Here is a 15,305-nt window from a genome sequence, read left to right as displayed (position 1 = left end):
ATCCTTACTCTTTTGTACATTTAGCTCCCACCCTAAAGATGCCTATCTTTAGTAGTTTGGGTGAATTGATTTAGGAGATTAACTTTTGAATTGGAATTGAATTTGGGGGCTAGATATGTTTGGGAATTCACATTTTTTTTAATTTTAAAAGAGTAATTCATGTATGTTCTGTATGTTACTTAATACCCGTATCAGGATCCAGCAGCTCTTTGTAATTATATATGAAAGTACATATAGTGAAAATAAGATGGAGTCTGTCAAGCTGGGCAGACGTGACACAGCTGGTCTGGTTGGTTTAGGTCCTGTCTGTCACCCTATTTCTCGGGTAGAGTGCCGTGGCATCACAGCTCACAGCAACCTCCAACTCCTGGGCTTAAGCGATTCTCTTGCCTTAGCCTCCCAAGTACCTGGGACTACAGGCGCCCGCCACAACGGCCGGCTATTTTTTGGTTGTAGTTGTCATTGTTGTTTGCCAGGCCCGGGCTGGATTCGAACCCGCCAGCTCTGGTGTATGTGGCTGGCACCTTAGCCAATTGAGCCACGGACGCCAGGCCAGGAGATTAACTTTTGAATTGGAATGTTATTTTGGGTCATGAGTTATGCTGTTTATTGTTCACTATGGATCATGGGTTTGGCCAATTATTAACAGTTTACATGGTCTTCACTTTGAAGACAGTTAACATGGTCTTCACTGTAATTTTGAAAATGGAAGAGCACAGAAGTTTTGGAGAGGCTACTCTCACTGTTCTCCAGAATCGTGGCCTTCTGAGAAATTTTGGTGGACCTATCCCCATCTCTGCATATTGGCTGACAGTGACAGGTAGCCAGACCCTCTTCATCTGGTAACATATACACTAATATTTCTGCATCAAAATAAATGAATTTTCATACTAAGTGTGATAAATAAGACTTATAAATAGTCTAATGTCAATTCAGTCCATATCAAGTTTTGCCACCAAATGAATTCAAGTTAGGACAAATTTTGGTACCAATTCAGTCATGAAAAATCTTGGTTTGCAAAGCTATTCAGTTTTTAGGATTTCAAATAAAGGATTATGGATCTTTACATATAACATCAGCAGGTTAATCCTTGAAGTAATGGGAAGATGGGCAAAGGAATGGAAAGAAAGATATAGCAATGGTAAGGAGGTGATTACATGAGAAACTAAACAATGTGTTTGGCTGGTTTTCAGAATCAGGTAAATAAAATAAGATGTATTTTATATAGAGACCTACAATATAGATTCATACTTTAAATGAATGAAATTATAGATCTTTAAAAATAATGTAATCTTCGACTTGAAAAATATATGGTATCAACTTTGTCTTAGTTTATATCTATTAACACTGGCATTTAATAGAAATCAAACAACTCTTAAAAGACAACTTTACAATCAGTTTGGTACTATAGTTTTAACCAACTGCTTGTTTACTTGTTACATGCTTTTAAAAATTTAAAAATTTAATCAGGAGGGCACTTTCCTGTCACCAGCATGTTCTGTATTGCCTCCATTTTATCTGTTATCCAACATAAGGCCAAGACTACATAAGGCCACAGATTGGATACCATGGCAGACTTAAGAATCCAGCTATCTTCTGATAAGCCAGACATCAAAGAGATTTGCAAAAACGTAAAACAATGTCTCACTTGATTTATTTCTTAAAATGCATTCATTTTAAATAAAAGTATTCAGGTTAATTATAATGGGTTTATTATTTTAAAATGAATTGAGGATATATGTGGGACCGTAACTGTGAAGATGAATGGGTGAGGGATAAATGTGGGACCGTAACCGTGAAGATGACTGGGTGAGGGATATATGTGGGACCATAACCGTGAAGATGAGTGGGTGAAGGATATATGTGGGACCGTAACTGTGAAGATGAGCGTATGAAGGATGTATGTGGGACCGTAACCGTGAAGATGAATGGGTGAAGGATATATGTGGGACCGTAACCGTGAAGATGAATGGGTGAAGGATATATGTGGGACTGTAACCGTGAAGATGACTGGGTGAGGGATATATGTGGGACCGTAACCGTGAAGATGAGCATATGAAGGATGTATGTGGGACCGTAACGTGAAGATGAATGGGTGAAGGATATATGTGGGACCGTAACCGTGAAGATGAGTGGATGAAGGATATATGTGGGACCGTAACTGTGAAGATGAGCGTATGAAGGATGTATGTGGGACCGTAACCATGAAGATGAATGGGTGAAGGATATATGTGGGACCGTAACCGTGAAGATGAGTGGATGAAGGATATATGTGGGACCGTAACTGTGAAGATGAGTGGGTGAAGGATATATGTGGGACCGTAACTGTGAAGATGAGCGTATGAAGGATGTACGTGGGACCGTAACCGTGAAGATGAATGGGTGAAGGATATATGTGGGACCATAACTGTGAAGATGAGCGGATGAAGGATATATGTGGGACCGTAACTGTGAAGATGAGTGGGACCGTAACCGTGAAGATGAGCGTATGAAGGATGTATGTGGGACCGTAACCGTGAAGATGAATGGGTGAAGGATATATGTGGGACCGTAACCATGAAGATGAGCGTATGAAGGATGTATGTGGGACCATAACTGTGAAGATGAATGGGTGAAGGATATATGTGGGACCGTAACTGTGAAGATGAGTGGATGAAGGATATATGTGGGACCGTAACCGTGAAGATGAATGGGTGAAGGATGTATGTGGGACCGTAACCGTGAAGATGAATGGGTGAAGGATATATGTGGGACCGTAACCGTGAAGATGAGTGGATGAAGGATATATGTGGGACCGTAACCGTGAAGATGAATGGGTGAAGGATATATGTGGGACCGTAACCATGAAGATGAGTGTATGAAGGATGTATGTGGGACCGTAACCGTGAAGATGAATGGATGAAGGATATATGTGGGACCATAACCGTGAAGATGAATGGGTGAAGGATATATGTGAGACTGTAACCGTGAAGATGAGCGTATGAAGGATATATGTGGGACCGTAACCGTGAAGATGAGTGGATGAAGGATATATGTGGGACCGTAACCGTGAAGATGAATGGGTGAAGGATATATGTGGGACCGTAACCATGAAGATGAGTGTATGAAGGATGTATGTGGGACCGTAACCGTGAAGATGAATGGGTGAAGGATATATGTGGGACCGTAACCGTGAAGATGACTGGGTGAGGGATATATGTGGGACCGTAACCGTGAAGATGAGCATATGAAGGATGTATGTGGGACCGTAACGTGAAGATGAATGGGTGAAGGATATATGTGGGACCGTAACTGTGAAGATGAGTGGATGAAGGATATATGTGGGACCGTAACCGTGAAGATGAATGGGTGAAGGATGTATGTGGGACCGTAACCGTGAAGATGAATGGGTGAAGGATATATGTGGGACCGTAACTGTGAAGATGAGTGGATGAAGGATATATGTGGGACCATAACTGTGAAAATGCTTTAAAGTCATCACCAGCTTTTGTAGTGAGTGAGAGGAATTTTGTTTAAAAGAAGGCTTAACTGTTGTTATAGATATTTTAAAAACCTCTACTTCCAGCTCTCTCACCCCCTTCCCTGCCAGTCTTTTACAAATAATTATTCCATAGCCATCTGAACACCATTTATATTTTATACCACAACAACTTTAATTTATATTGGATTTCACAGCCTAAAACTAACTTTACAGTTTTTTGAGTCTCTCAATAACTTAGTTTCAAGTATTATTTTCCCTGTTAAATAAAGATGAAAATTGCGATGTAGAGAGGTTTAGTGATTTGACAAGCTGGTAAATAACGCTAAAATTCCAGGCATTTTGAAACCAAATCTCATACTTATTTAGTCCCAAGTGGTTTTCATACTGCTCTGTTACAGCCAAGGAATCTGAAAAGTTCTATTCCTTTTAAAATATATAATTTAAAATTTATTTTAAGAAACAGTCCTTTTTGAAATGCATTAAATATCAAGTGCTTAGTCTGTAATCTACTACTGTGCTCTAAATTAACTTTTTCTGAGTGATTCAGAAAAGAAGTTTTCTCTCTTATTTCTCTTCATGTTTTGGGGACAGCTTACAAATGTGCTTTGATGAAGAAACATATGGTTCTACACTGGTCCTTGGAAGTATTTGGGTTTGTTTCTGTTCACTCATGTACACTGTACAGGCAGTATTAGTGCTGCAGTGGGTTTGTTGGGCTTGGTGATGGCCAGGCAAAGCCCAAGTGCACCTGCCCAACACAGACCTCTATCATGGTATACTGCCGAGATGTTTTAGCAGTTATGAGTACTGAAGCTCTTTGATTTTTGTATTTATGATAGATAATTTTAGGGTTTAACTCAAAATTTCCAACTACTTCTCTTTCTATTTCCTGTATCAGTTTAATTTGGGACTGTGCTGAGATTGCCAGGAAGGCTATTAAAAATGGAAACACTTGTCTCTGTGATCAGGATTTTTCTCTATCCTGAGCACCCAAAACAAAATACAAAAGTAAATTGAACATTAAGTCTGAATCAGAATAAAGCTGTACCTTTCTATTTGTTAGTCATAATAATAGCAAATGAGAAAAGGTTTATTCTTATTGTATGATATTATCACTTTCAATGTGTTTTATGTAGTAGAATTCCTAATAGAGTTCAGATTTTATTTGCAGAAAAAGTTATGCTGCAAATTGGGTTAGAGAATCACTGTGCCTTTCCATGTTATCCTCTTGTGATTGTCCTACTTTTGATTCTCAAATTTCTGAAGATTTTTAAAAAATTAATTAGCTTAGGTGGTTAGAGAATTTGGTTTGCCTTTGGTATAAAAAATATATGCAGAAGGTCTAACAACCTTGAGATATTGAAAATGTTTACAAAGAATAATGAGTTTTTTTCTTTTGAAATTCTTTATTTTGTGCTATCTCTGGATCATTTCCAAATACAGGATAGTATAAGAAAGCTTATTTCCTTTTGCCTTGGTGCTTTTGAATAGGAGCCGAGGTTTTGCAGCTTTCAAAATCTTTCCTAGGAATAACAGACTAGGAACCAGTCTCTTCAGTTAAAAATAATTTTATGAAGTTCCTGATTATTTGGAGAGGAAATTGGTTTAAAACGATAGAATGTTTTTTTTGGTCAACATAATTTTGTCAAGCAGCAATTAATGCTTGGGATGCAGAAATGAAAACCTGGTCCTGGTCCCTGTGTTCATAGTCTAAATAGCTAAGCTGAAAATTACATTATAACAATGTTCTATCCTTGCTGGAGGGAGTAGGGAAAGGCAATGATATTTGAGGGATGTTTTGGAAGTTAGTAGGTGTTTGCCAAGGTGGAGAAGGGAGGGGAGTGCGTCCCATTTGAAGAAACATGAACAAGAGTGTGGAGCCCTTGAAGGACTTGACTTGGAGAATCACTAAATATATAGTTCACAGACTAGAGAGTAGGGTTTGTCTGAGGAGGAGGTATGGAAGAAAAAGATGTTAAATTGGTGGGGCAACAGCAGGAGATGAATTTGTAGAGATAAATGGCTCTACATTGTGAAGGGCCAAGTGTGCCTTGTTGAAAATTTTAGACTTCTTGTGCATGCTGTGAAGAGCCACAGCAAGGAAAGACTAAATGTTTTAGGAAGAAAGTACTGGAGGGCAGATTGGAGGAGGGAGAAATTGGTTCATTCATTCAATAAACATTTCACTGAGCACCTACTATGTGAAAGTATTCTAGGCTCTTGGGATGGGATAGTGAAAAAGACAAAGATGTCTGCTCTAGTGTAGCGTACCTCTTCCAGTGTAACAAGATAGTAGTAAATATAGGGATAAATTAATTATGCATTATGTTAGGAGCTAATAAATGCTAAGAAAGGAGAAAAGTAGAGTCAGGAGTTTGAGATTACCAGGTGGAAAGTAGTTGCAACTTAAGTGGCAAGATGTCCAGGTCAGAAGCTGTTGCAGTAGTCTAAATGAGAAGTGATGAGGACCTCGGCTAAATGTGGGACTTTAAAATGGAGAGGAAGAATAGACTGCGGTACATATTTTCTCTTCTCTTTTTGGGACCTTTTTATTCTATAAATTTATATTTATGTTATGGATGTAAATTTATAATACACTGTTATAAGATGAAATGGACTTTGTAAAGAGGTGAAACTTTCCCAGCCGTACCAGAAGAGCCATACCTCTCTGTTTGCTCCATCGCAACCATAAACCCCTCCCTCCCTGACAGCATGATGCTTATGGTCATCACTTTTCTGATAGTTTTCTTGATAGTTTCATGAACCAAATGTGTATCCCTAGACACTTACAGCTTAGTTTTGCCAATTAATGTTTTTATGTTAGTATTTCTTTTAAATCTTTTTCAATCTATAGGTTTTCTCTCCTTCTCCCCTTCCCCCTTTTACAATTTATCATCAGAAGAACTGGGCCATTTGCCCGTGGAATTTCTCATAGCCTGGCTTTTTCTTTTCTTTTTTTTTTTTGAGACCGAGTGTCATTTTGTCGCCCTCGGTAGAGTGCTGTGGCATCACAGCTCGCAGCAACCTCCAACCCCTGGGCCTAGGCGATTCTCTTGCCTTAGCCTCCCAAGTAGCTGAGACCACAGGCGCCCACCACAACGCCCAGCTATTTTTTGTTGCAGTTTGGCCGGGGCCGGGTTCGAACCTGCCACCCTAGGCTGGCGCCCTACTCACTGAGCCACAGGCCCTGCCCAGCCTGGCTTTTTCTGATTGCAGACTCATGGTACTGCTCAACATGTTCCTCTTCCTTTGTGTATTTTGTAAGTTGACAGCTGGATCCAGAGGTTTCATCAGACTTTAGCATGACAATAGGCCGCAGACCTTTTTTTCATTGAGAACTACCAAATTAGTTCTAAGTGTCTGATCGTCTCTTTGCAGTGTGGGTGGTTGTTTTTGCTCAATGCCTAGAATTAGAAATCCATTGAGGTTTGCAAAATTGTGATATTCATATCTGTTTTAGTTATTAGCTCTAGTATTTTATAATGAGACATTTTCTCTCATTTACTATTTGGTTATCCAATAGGGAAGGCAAGATAAATGCCTTTTCCTTTATTTGCCAGTTTTTAGGGCATTGAGTTAGTTCTCTGTCACGGTAAATTTTGATTATTTTATCAACATTTTCAGACTTTGGCAAGGGGGCTCTGATTGGTAGTTATAAGAATTATAGATGCTAACCTGCTCTAGTCTCTTCAGAGCTTACCTGCTGTATTGGATTAGGCAGAACACTTCCCAGTTTAGCTCCTGTTGGAAAATTGGCTCATTTTTGTGTTCAGCGAATATTTATTGATTATGTTGGGGTTCTCTTGTTTTCACATACATCACATACTCCAATGCTTTCCTCTGCTTTTTCCTGTATAGATGTTAATGTCAAAAGGGTCTGCGGCTGTTGGTTTGTCCCCAGCTGCTTGTGCTGGTGGGGGATAGCCTGTTGTCCAGTTTTGTCACAAGTATTTTTCCAGGGGATTTTTGTTTTGTTGTCTGGTTGCTTGGTCTGTTTTATGTGGAAATTATGCCATTTTTCCAGAAAGGGGTTGAACCATGAGAGAATTAGAGTAGAACTGAGAATAACTTCAAAGCTTCTTGACTTGGGAGGTCTGGCAGATGGTGATGTCATTGATGGAGATTTAAAAAGTAGAAGGAGCAAGGTAATGAATGGAAGATAAGATCAATTTTTGATTTATTAGGTTTGAAATGCTTAGGAGACACTCCAATAGAGTGCCTGCTTAAGATATATGCTGCTATAATTTGATAGCAGGAGTTAAGTGATGAAACATCAGTGCTTTGCGAGTGATCAATGCCATTACAAATAGGAAAAATTATTTTTGGTAAAAATTGCAGTATGAAAAACCAGTAGAATAGAAAGCATGCACTTGAAGATACTAGTAATATGCATTTATGAATTAGTAATTTCATATATTTTTCATAAACACATGCAACAAATGCATGTTTACATTGAGCAGCAATCCAAAAAAAAAGACACTGTGTAAAGATCCATTTACAAATATGCAAGTAGGGCCTTAAGTATAGGTGCTATATATATATGTAGGATGTAATATTAAGGGAATGAATTTACAAAATCTCAGTACTTTTCCTGCTTTAGATGTTAGCTAAAGATATTGGTACTCATAAGCTTCAGATTTTTATATTTTGAGTAATCTTCAGTGTATTCGCACAGAGCCTCTATTTTAAGAGTAGGTGAGGAAATCTTCTCTCTTATAAGCTATTTTAGGTGGTTCTAAGCTCTAACCTCCAAGAGGACTTTTCAAGTAGTATACTGATTTGGACACTCCTTTTTAAACATTTCATTTGTGTTAAAGATCAACCCAAGTGATTTACTTTTGACTTATTTCCTTTCTTCTTTTTCTTCTTTTTTTTAAAAAAAAATTAGGCCAGTCTTCAAAGACCTGAGATTAAACTTGAATCACTAAAAGAAGATATTAAGGAATTCTTTAAAATATCAGGTTTGTTAAGTTCTTTTTTCTAATTATTTAAGGTAAAAAAGGAAATGTTTTATTTCTTTCTAATTCTTTAAGGCAAAACAGATAGTATTTTATTTCCAGCCTTTCAATTACTCATTCAGAACTGTGAAAAATTTGGTTGAATAGGTTTCTATTTGGGGAAAATCAGACATTTTAACAAAATGGTGCAAAAATTGAAGAACACAGTGAGAATGACTATATTACATTAATCAGTTTTAAATACTGTTTACCTTCCTGGTCAAAATATATCCAGAATATATTAAGTGTCTCCTCAGTTAAGTAATTTGTCACTTTTCAGTTGTGGTTTTTTTCCTTTTATAATTTGTTTCCATTACTTTTCTATGCTTTCAAAGAAAACAAAAGGAAACTCCTAATTTTTATAGAGCAAGAGAGAGGTTTCCTATTCCAACCTCTGCACAAGGGAACTGCCAAGTTCAGTGGCTTACCCAGAATATCCCCTGAACTAATGGATCTGACTATTGGTAACTCAAAATAATCTGCTTCTGTTGTGTAGGGCTTTATTGACTTGTTAATTGTAACTGTGTACTGGTGATTTAACTATGTACTGGTGACTTTTGTCAGGTCCCTATTTCTTGACTTTCCCTTGCAACATTCCTCATAGCATGAGTAGTATAATGTCCCCAGGTTTGGGTATTCATTGAGTCCCTTTGTAGTGAAAGGAGGAAAGGTCCCTCTCAACTGGAGAAAATGGTGCAATAATGATATTATTTAAAAATAATATGTTGATGATTTGCTACTTAGTGTTAGCCAAGGGATATGCTAAGTATATAGGAAATAATTAATCCCTTAATAACACTTTACATAGTGATTGGTAGTTAAGAAAGATTTTTCACAAATAAATATGATGCCAAAATTTTAGTGATAAAAATTTAATTATTATATTATTTATTTAAAACCTAATATGTTCATATATTTTATTCTTTTTTTAAAACAGGTTGGGAGAAGAAACTTCAGAATGCAGTTTATAGTGAACTGAGTGTGTGAGTTTTCCCACCTATTTGAGATACTATTTTATTTAGCTGTACTTACTTTGTTAGTAATAAAATCAGTATGGCTATGTATATTCATTGTATTATTACTTCTTATTAGTGGTTATATAGCATTTCAAGTAAGTTAATGCAATTAAAAATTACTGTTCTCTTGCCTGAGAATTAATGAATAGGTGGATATTTACCACCTGATATTTTATATTAATCAGTCATTTATTCGGTGAATTAGTAAATAAGATATTTTTCTTAAGTTAATATTTGCAGATACCTGAAGCTTATTAACATTCTTTTTATTGTTGCCATTTTTGGACATTATACTTTTTTATGTCTTCATAAACTGACCATTCTAATCAGAATTGTCTTTTTTTTTGCAAAAAATTGATGTCATCGTTAAGAACATCAGTGTTTTTGACTGTGTAGTTTTTCTTTTCTCTTTTTTGTTTTATTGTTGGGGATTCATTGAGGGTACAAGAAACCAGGTTACACTGATTGCATTTGTTAGGCAAAGTCCCTCTTGCAATCAATCATGTCTTGCCCCAAAAGGTGAGGCACACACCAAGGCCCCACCCCCCTCCCTCCTTCCCTCTCTCTGCTCTTCCTTTCCCCACCCCTGTACCCCCTGTAGATTTAACATCAGGGTATGTGTACTAAAGTGTATAGGACTGTTTGCCATTTAAAAAATACATATCTAGAATGTGAGCTTATGAATTTATTCAACCTTCTGTTATTCATCCATTATTGAGTACCTACCATGTACCAGCACTATGCTAGGCACTAGGGATGTAGTCGTATAACAATAAACACAAGTCCTGCCTTCATGGAATTCATAGTCTAATAGAGTTTTTCTATCTATAATTTTTATTGCTATCATGTATCTCTGTCTCCAGCATTCTCTAGTTCTTAACACTCCCTTTTCCAACTTGCCCCTTGTCATCTGTTAACTGGGAAGTAAGATAACCCTGTTGACCAGAACTGTTTCTAAAATAAAGAGACTGAGATGAAGGCATGTGGATATGTGCTTTTTTAAAATTAGTATTTACCTCTTTGCTTATCACCATCTTCCCAGTTGGTTTTCAAGTTCTTAAATAGCATCAGGTACCAGTGCAGTCTGTTAATTGACGTTGACTAAGAGCAGACCTTTGGTAGTACTAGTCACCAAAGGAATAAATGTGTAATATTTAGCTGCCTCTTTTTGCTCCTAGATTTCCTTTACCTAGTCATCCTGCTGCACCTCCTGAACATCTTAAAGAACCTTTGGTCTACATGAGGAAGGCACAGGTCGGCTACTGTTCATTGTTATTTCATCTTTGCATGCCGAGTTATGTAATGTGGAGGAAAAGATCCTTATTACTGTCAGGAGTATGTATTATTCATTATGAAAGCCTGGGTAAGAACTCCTAAATTGATGTTAATAGTATTTTTTATTTCCAGTAACCAAGCATCATGCTGATTTAACTATAGTAACCCTGGAAAAATTGAATAGTAGGGAAAACAAGATGTACCATACTGGCTTGAAATTTAAAATACGATAAAAGCATTATGTGACAATCTATTCTTCATGCCCTGTGATATTGAAGGAATGAAATGTGAATTAATTTACATGCTCTTCCTTAAAATTTTGGCCTTTGAAACCAGTGTTACTGATACCATATTTGAAATATATTTGTTCTCACAGCAGGCTGTTGCATATTAATTTTATTCTGTTATAGAACTTAGGAGAACCTGCTATCAAAATGGGTTGGCAAATAACTAAGAATCACTTTAAAAGGATAAAATCAAGTTGTTTAAAATGAAAAACTATGTGGGGCGGTGCCTGTGGCACAGTGAGTAGGGCGCTGGCCCATATACCGAGGGTGGCAGGTTCTAACCCGCCCCAGCCAAACTGCAACCAAAAAAAATAATAATAAAAATAAAAATAATTTAAAAAAAGAAAAACTATGAAAAACTGTTAAAGTAGAAGCTCAGTACATTCTATCACTGGTCCCTGACTTTTTTAACCTAGTCCACCTCCTTTGGCACAGCCCCGTCTATAAGCCTTCCTCATAGTGCTGGCTAGGATGCTGTGAGAGGCTAGGAAGCTGTGGCCATTCAGTGGCCATCACAGTCAGAGTTGACCTTCATTCTCCAGCATAGCCTCAAAAATGGATTTTTAAAACCTTTTTGGTATGAAATATTTCAAAAATGCCCTTAAAAACTCCCATCACTTGGCTTTGACACTTATGCTTATAGTTCTGATGCTCTTGAAAATTTTCTGCTGCTCAGATCATCACATTCCTCTATTTTTCAACTTTTGCTTTTAAAAAGCCATCAAGTTTGGGTGTAGTGGCTCACACCTCTAATCCTAGCCCTCTGGGAGGCTGAGGCCAGTGGATTGCCCTGAGCTCAGGAGTTGAGACCAGCCTGAGGCAGGACAAGACCTCATCTCCACAAAAAAAAAGCCGAGTGTTGTGGCAGGCACCTGTAGTCCCAGCTCCTGGGAGGCTGAGGCAAGAGAATCACTTGAGCCCAAGAGTTGGAGGTTACTGTGAGCTATGATGCCATAGCACTCTCCTGAGGGCCACAAAGTGAGACTCTGTCTCAATAAAAAATAAATAAATAAAGCCATCAAAATTAGATGTAAAAGGCAATATAAATAAAGAAAATGGAGATATTTGAAGAAATATTTATTATATTTCTGTTTCTAGGTGGTATCTTTTAGGTAGATATTCCATAATATAAATTTATTGATTTTTCATAAAGCATAATAGTTAAATGATACTAGTGTGAAAGAACTGTGTGGTCTTTGTTGTAAAGATTCAAACTCAAGATATTAAAACAAAAAAGGTTGCTCCAAATTTTTTTGGACGAAATTAAAAATTTTCAAAGGGTATAGAGAAATGCTAGTTTTAGCATGTTAGATGTGAGAAACAAAACATAGTTTGGTTTCCTATCGTGACTGAAAAGAACAGATAGAAAGGTAAATAACAAGTCCATTCTTAAAGCCTATTGCTAGTTGCTGAGAGTATATGTGAATGATCAGGGTGTGGGTAGTGTATACACTCTATTTCCTTTCTGGATTTACTCATTTACATCAGGGATTGGCAAACCACAGCCCATGGGCCAAATCCACCCTGACACCTATTTTTACAGGGCTGGCAAGCTAGGAATGTTTGCTTGTTTGTTTACATTTCTACCTGGTTGAAAAATCAAAATGAGAATAATATCTTGGGACACAAGAAGATTATATGAATTAATAAAATATGTTTTATTGGAAAATAATCGTGCTCATTCATTATTGCCTGTGGCTGCTTTTGCACTGCAGTGACAAAGTGGCTGCAATAGAGACCTTATGACTTGCAAAGCCCAAAATATTTACTATCTGCCCTTTCATAGAAGGTTTGTGCCAATTCCTGCGCTAAATTATTCATTCCTTAAGAGCAGGGACTGTGCTTTTTATCCTGGGAAGATATCTAACATAGTGCCTGGCCCACAGAACACTCTCAGCAAATGTTTGTTGAACTAATTGATTTTTTAACCACAGCCATACTAATTACCTCCTCCAGCCGTTAGTATCTGCCTATCTTTCTGTATTTGTTCTTGAGACATCCACTTCTTCAGTTCTCTATTCTCTTGGGCATTTCTCTCCTCTGCATGAAAAGTACCTCGTCCGGATCACATGACTTCCCTACCGTCGTGCTGTCTCTTGCACTTCATGATCTCTTGCCTTATCAGACTTCTGTCTGCTATTCTACTCCCCAGTCTAAGGCCTCTCTACGTCTGCTTTCCTCTCTTCACCCAAACCCTTTGAGTATTTCAGAGGAAAATCATATACGTCCTGTATTAACCATTAGTCTAGTCTAAATTTATTTAATTTTTAGTAGATTCTTTTTGCTCCCTGCTATTACTTCCATTAATCTTTATTCATTATCTGTTTTCCCTTTAGGTTGTTCCAGACTTTTCATTTTTGTGTGACCCCAATTCTATCTCTGTCTCATTTTTAACATTTGCCACTTACATGACAATATTCAGATTATCTCATTCAAGCTTTCATAACTTCCCTCTTTGCTGACACGTCTCTTTTTGCTCTAATCCTCTATGATCAATTGTCTGCCATACATTTCTTCTGTGATATCAAATTCAACATGTCAAAAACTGAGTTTATTATGTTCTTCTTAAAATGAGTGTCTCTTTCTAATTTTCCTATTTCTGTTTAGAGGCTTCCATTATTATGGTAATTTATACTTGAAATATCTTTGATCTCAGTTTCTATATTCAAATAGCTATTACATTATATAAATTATTTTCCTCCCACAGTCTCTTTTTTTTTTTTTTTCACTATTTTTGAGACAGAATCTCACTCTGGGTAGGGTATCATGGTATGATCATAGATCACAGCAACCTCAAATTCTTGGGCTTCAGTGGTCCTCTTGCCTCAGCCTCCCAAGTAGTTGGGACTATAGATGTGTACCACCATGCCTAAGTTTTCTATCAGGGAAGTCTTGAACTTCCAACCTCAAGAAATCCTCGCAGTCCTCCTGCCTTGACCTCCTAGAGTGCTAGGATTATAGGTGTGAGCCACTGTACCACCCTTTCCCATAGTCTTATACCAAATAGTCTGTCTTTTCATTATCAAGGCAATTACCATAGTAGTCATGACAATGATGATGATGATGATAATGCTGATAACTATGACTATCTTTTATTGAATGCTTACTTGTTGCAGACATTGAGCTTTAATTCACATCCTGCCTTGTTCTTATACCTCCAACTTTCAATCTCTCTCTCCCCATCTCCTTATATGCACTCAATACTATTAACTGACTTTTTTTTTTTTTTTTTTTTGCAGCTTTTGGCCGGGGCTGGGTTTGAACCCACCACTTGTCGTATATGGGGCCTGCACCCTATTCCTTTGAGCCACATTGCTGCCCCTATTAATGACTTTTTAACAAAGCTTCAGTGACTACCAATTGCCCAGCAAATGAAGTTTCTACTCCAAAGCTCAGCATTTAAGAGCTTTTACTGTCTATGCCCAACTTCCCCTTCCACTTTGTCAATCTCTGAAGTCTTAAAACTGTTCTATGTGCCCATCCAAGTGAATCATTTTGCCTTTTTCTCTTACATCATTAACATTTGTCATATTTTGTTTTCTTGTCTTTGAAATCCCTTTATGACTGCTTTGCATTATGAAAATCACATCTACTTCTAAGGGTCCGCTCAGATGGCGTCTCTTCTCTCCTGATATGGTTATTGATTACCCTTATTGAAAGGGATCGCCCCCTCTTGAGCTCGTATAGCTCTCTATCATTTTATGACAAATTATCATAAATTTATGATAATTATAATTTATATAATTTTATGATAATTGTTATGATAATAAAAACAGTTGTTATATATAATTTATATAAATTTATGGTAATTATGATGATAATAATAATATTGATAATTATCACAAATTGCATTTTATTGTAATAATTTCTGTATGCATCTTTCTTTTTTTTGTTATATGCCTTTTGTTATTTTGTTATATGCCTCTTGAAAGAATCAGTATTTTAAAAATATTTTTACATACCTGTTTCATCTGGTACACTGACCTTTATATAGCTGGAGCTTAGTAAGTTTATGTTCAATTAATAGTTCAAGAGTTTGGGCGGCGACTGTGGCTCAGTGAGTAGGGCGCCGGCCCCATATACAGAGGGTGGTGGGTTCAAACCCAGCCCCGGCTGAACTGCAACAAAAAAATAGCTGGGCATTGTGGCAGGCGCCTGTAGTCCCAGCTGCTCGGGAGGCTGAGGCAAGAGAATTGCGTAAGCCCAAGAGTTAGAGGTTGCTGTGAGCTGTGTGACGCCACGGCACTCT

At 37.4% G+C, this 15,305-nt stretch overlaps 1 protein-coding gene across 1 annotated transcript in view; it reads left to right on the top strand.

Annotated features, from left to right (window-relative positions):
- The window catches only part of TBC1D19 (TBC1 domain family member 19), a 128,910-nt gene that overhangs the window by 10,116 nt on the left and 103,489 nt on the right, over nt 1–15,305 (top strand). The window contains exons 2-4 of the mRNA XM_053577513.1: nt 8,370–8,442; nt 9,416–9,461; nt 10,673–10,748. Coding sequence (XP_053433488.1) covers nt 8,370–8,442; nt 9,416–9,461; nt 10,673–10,748 — 195 coding nt within the window. The remainder of the gene's footprint in view (nt 1–8,369; nt 8,443–9,415; nt 9,462–10,672; nt 10,749–15,305) is intronic.

This window comes from Nycticebus coucang, chromosome 23 (genome assembly GCF_027406575.1).
Source record: "Nycticebus coucang isolate mNycCou1 chromosome 23, mNycCou1.pri, whole genome shotgun sequence".
NCBI lineage: Eukaryota > Metazoa > Chordata > Mammalia > Primates > Lorisidae > Nycticebus > Nycticebus coucang.
This window is presented reverse-complemented; position numbering and strand designations above follow the sequence as displayed.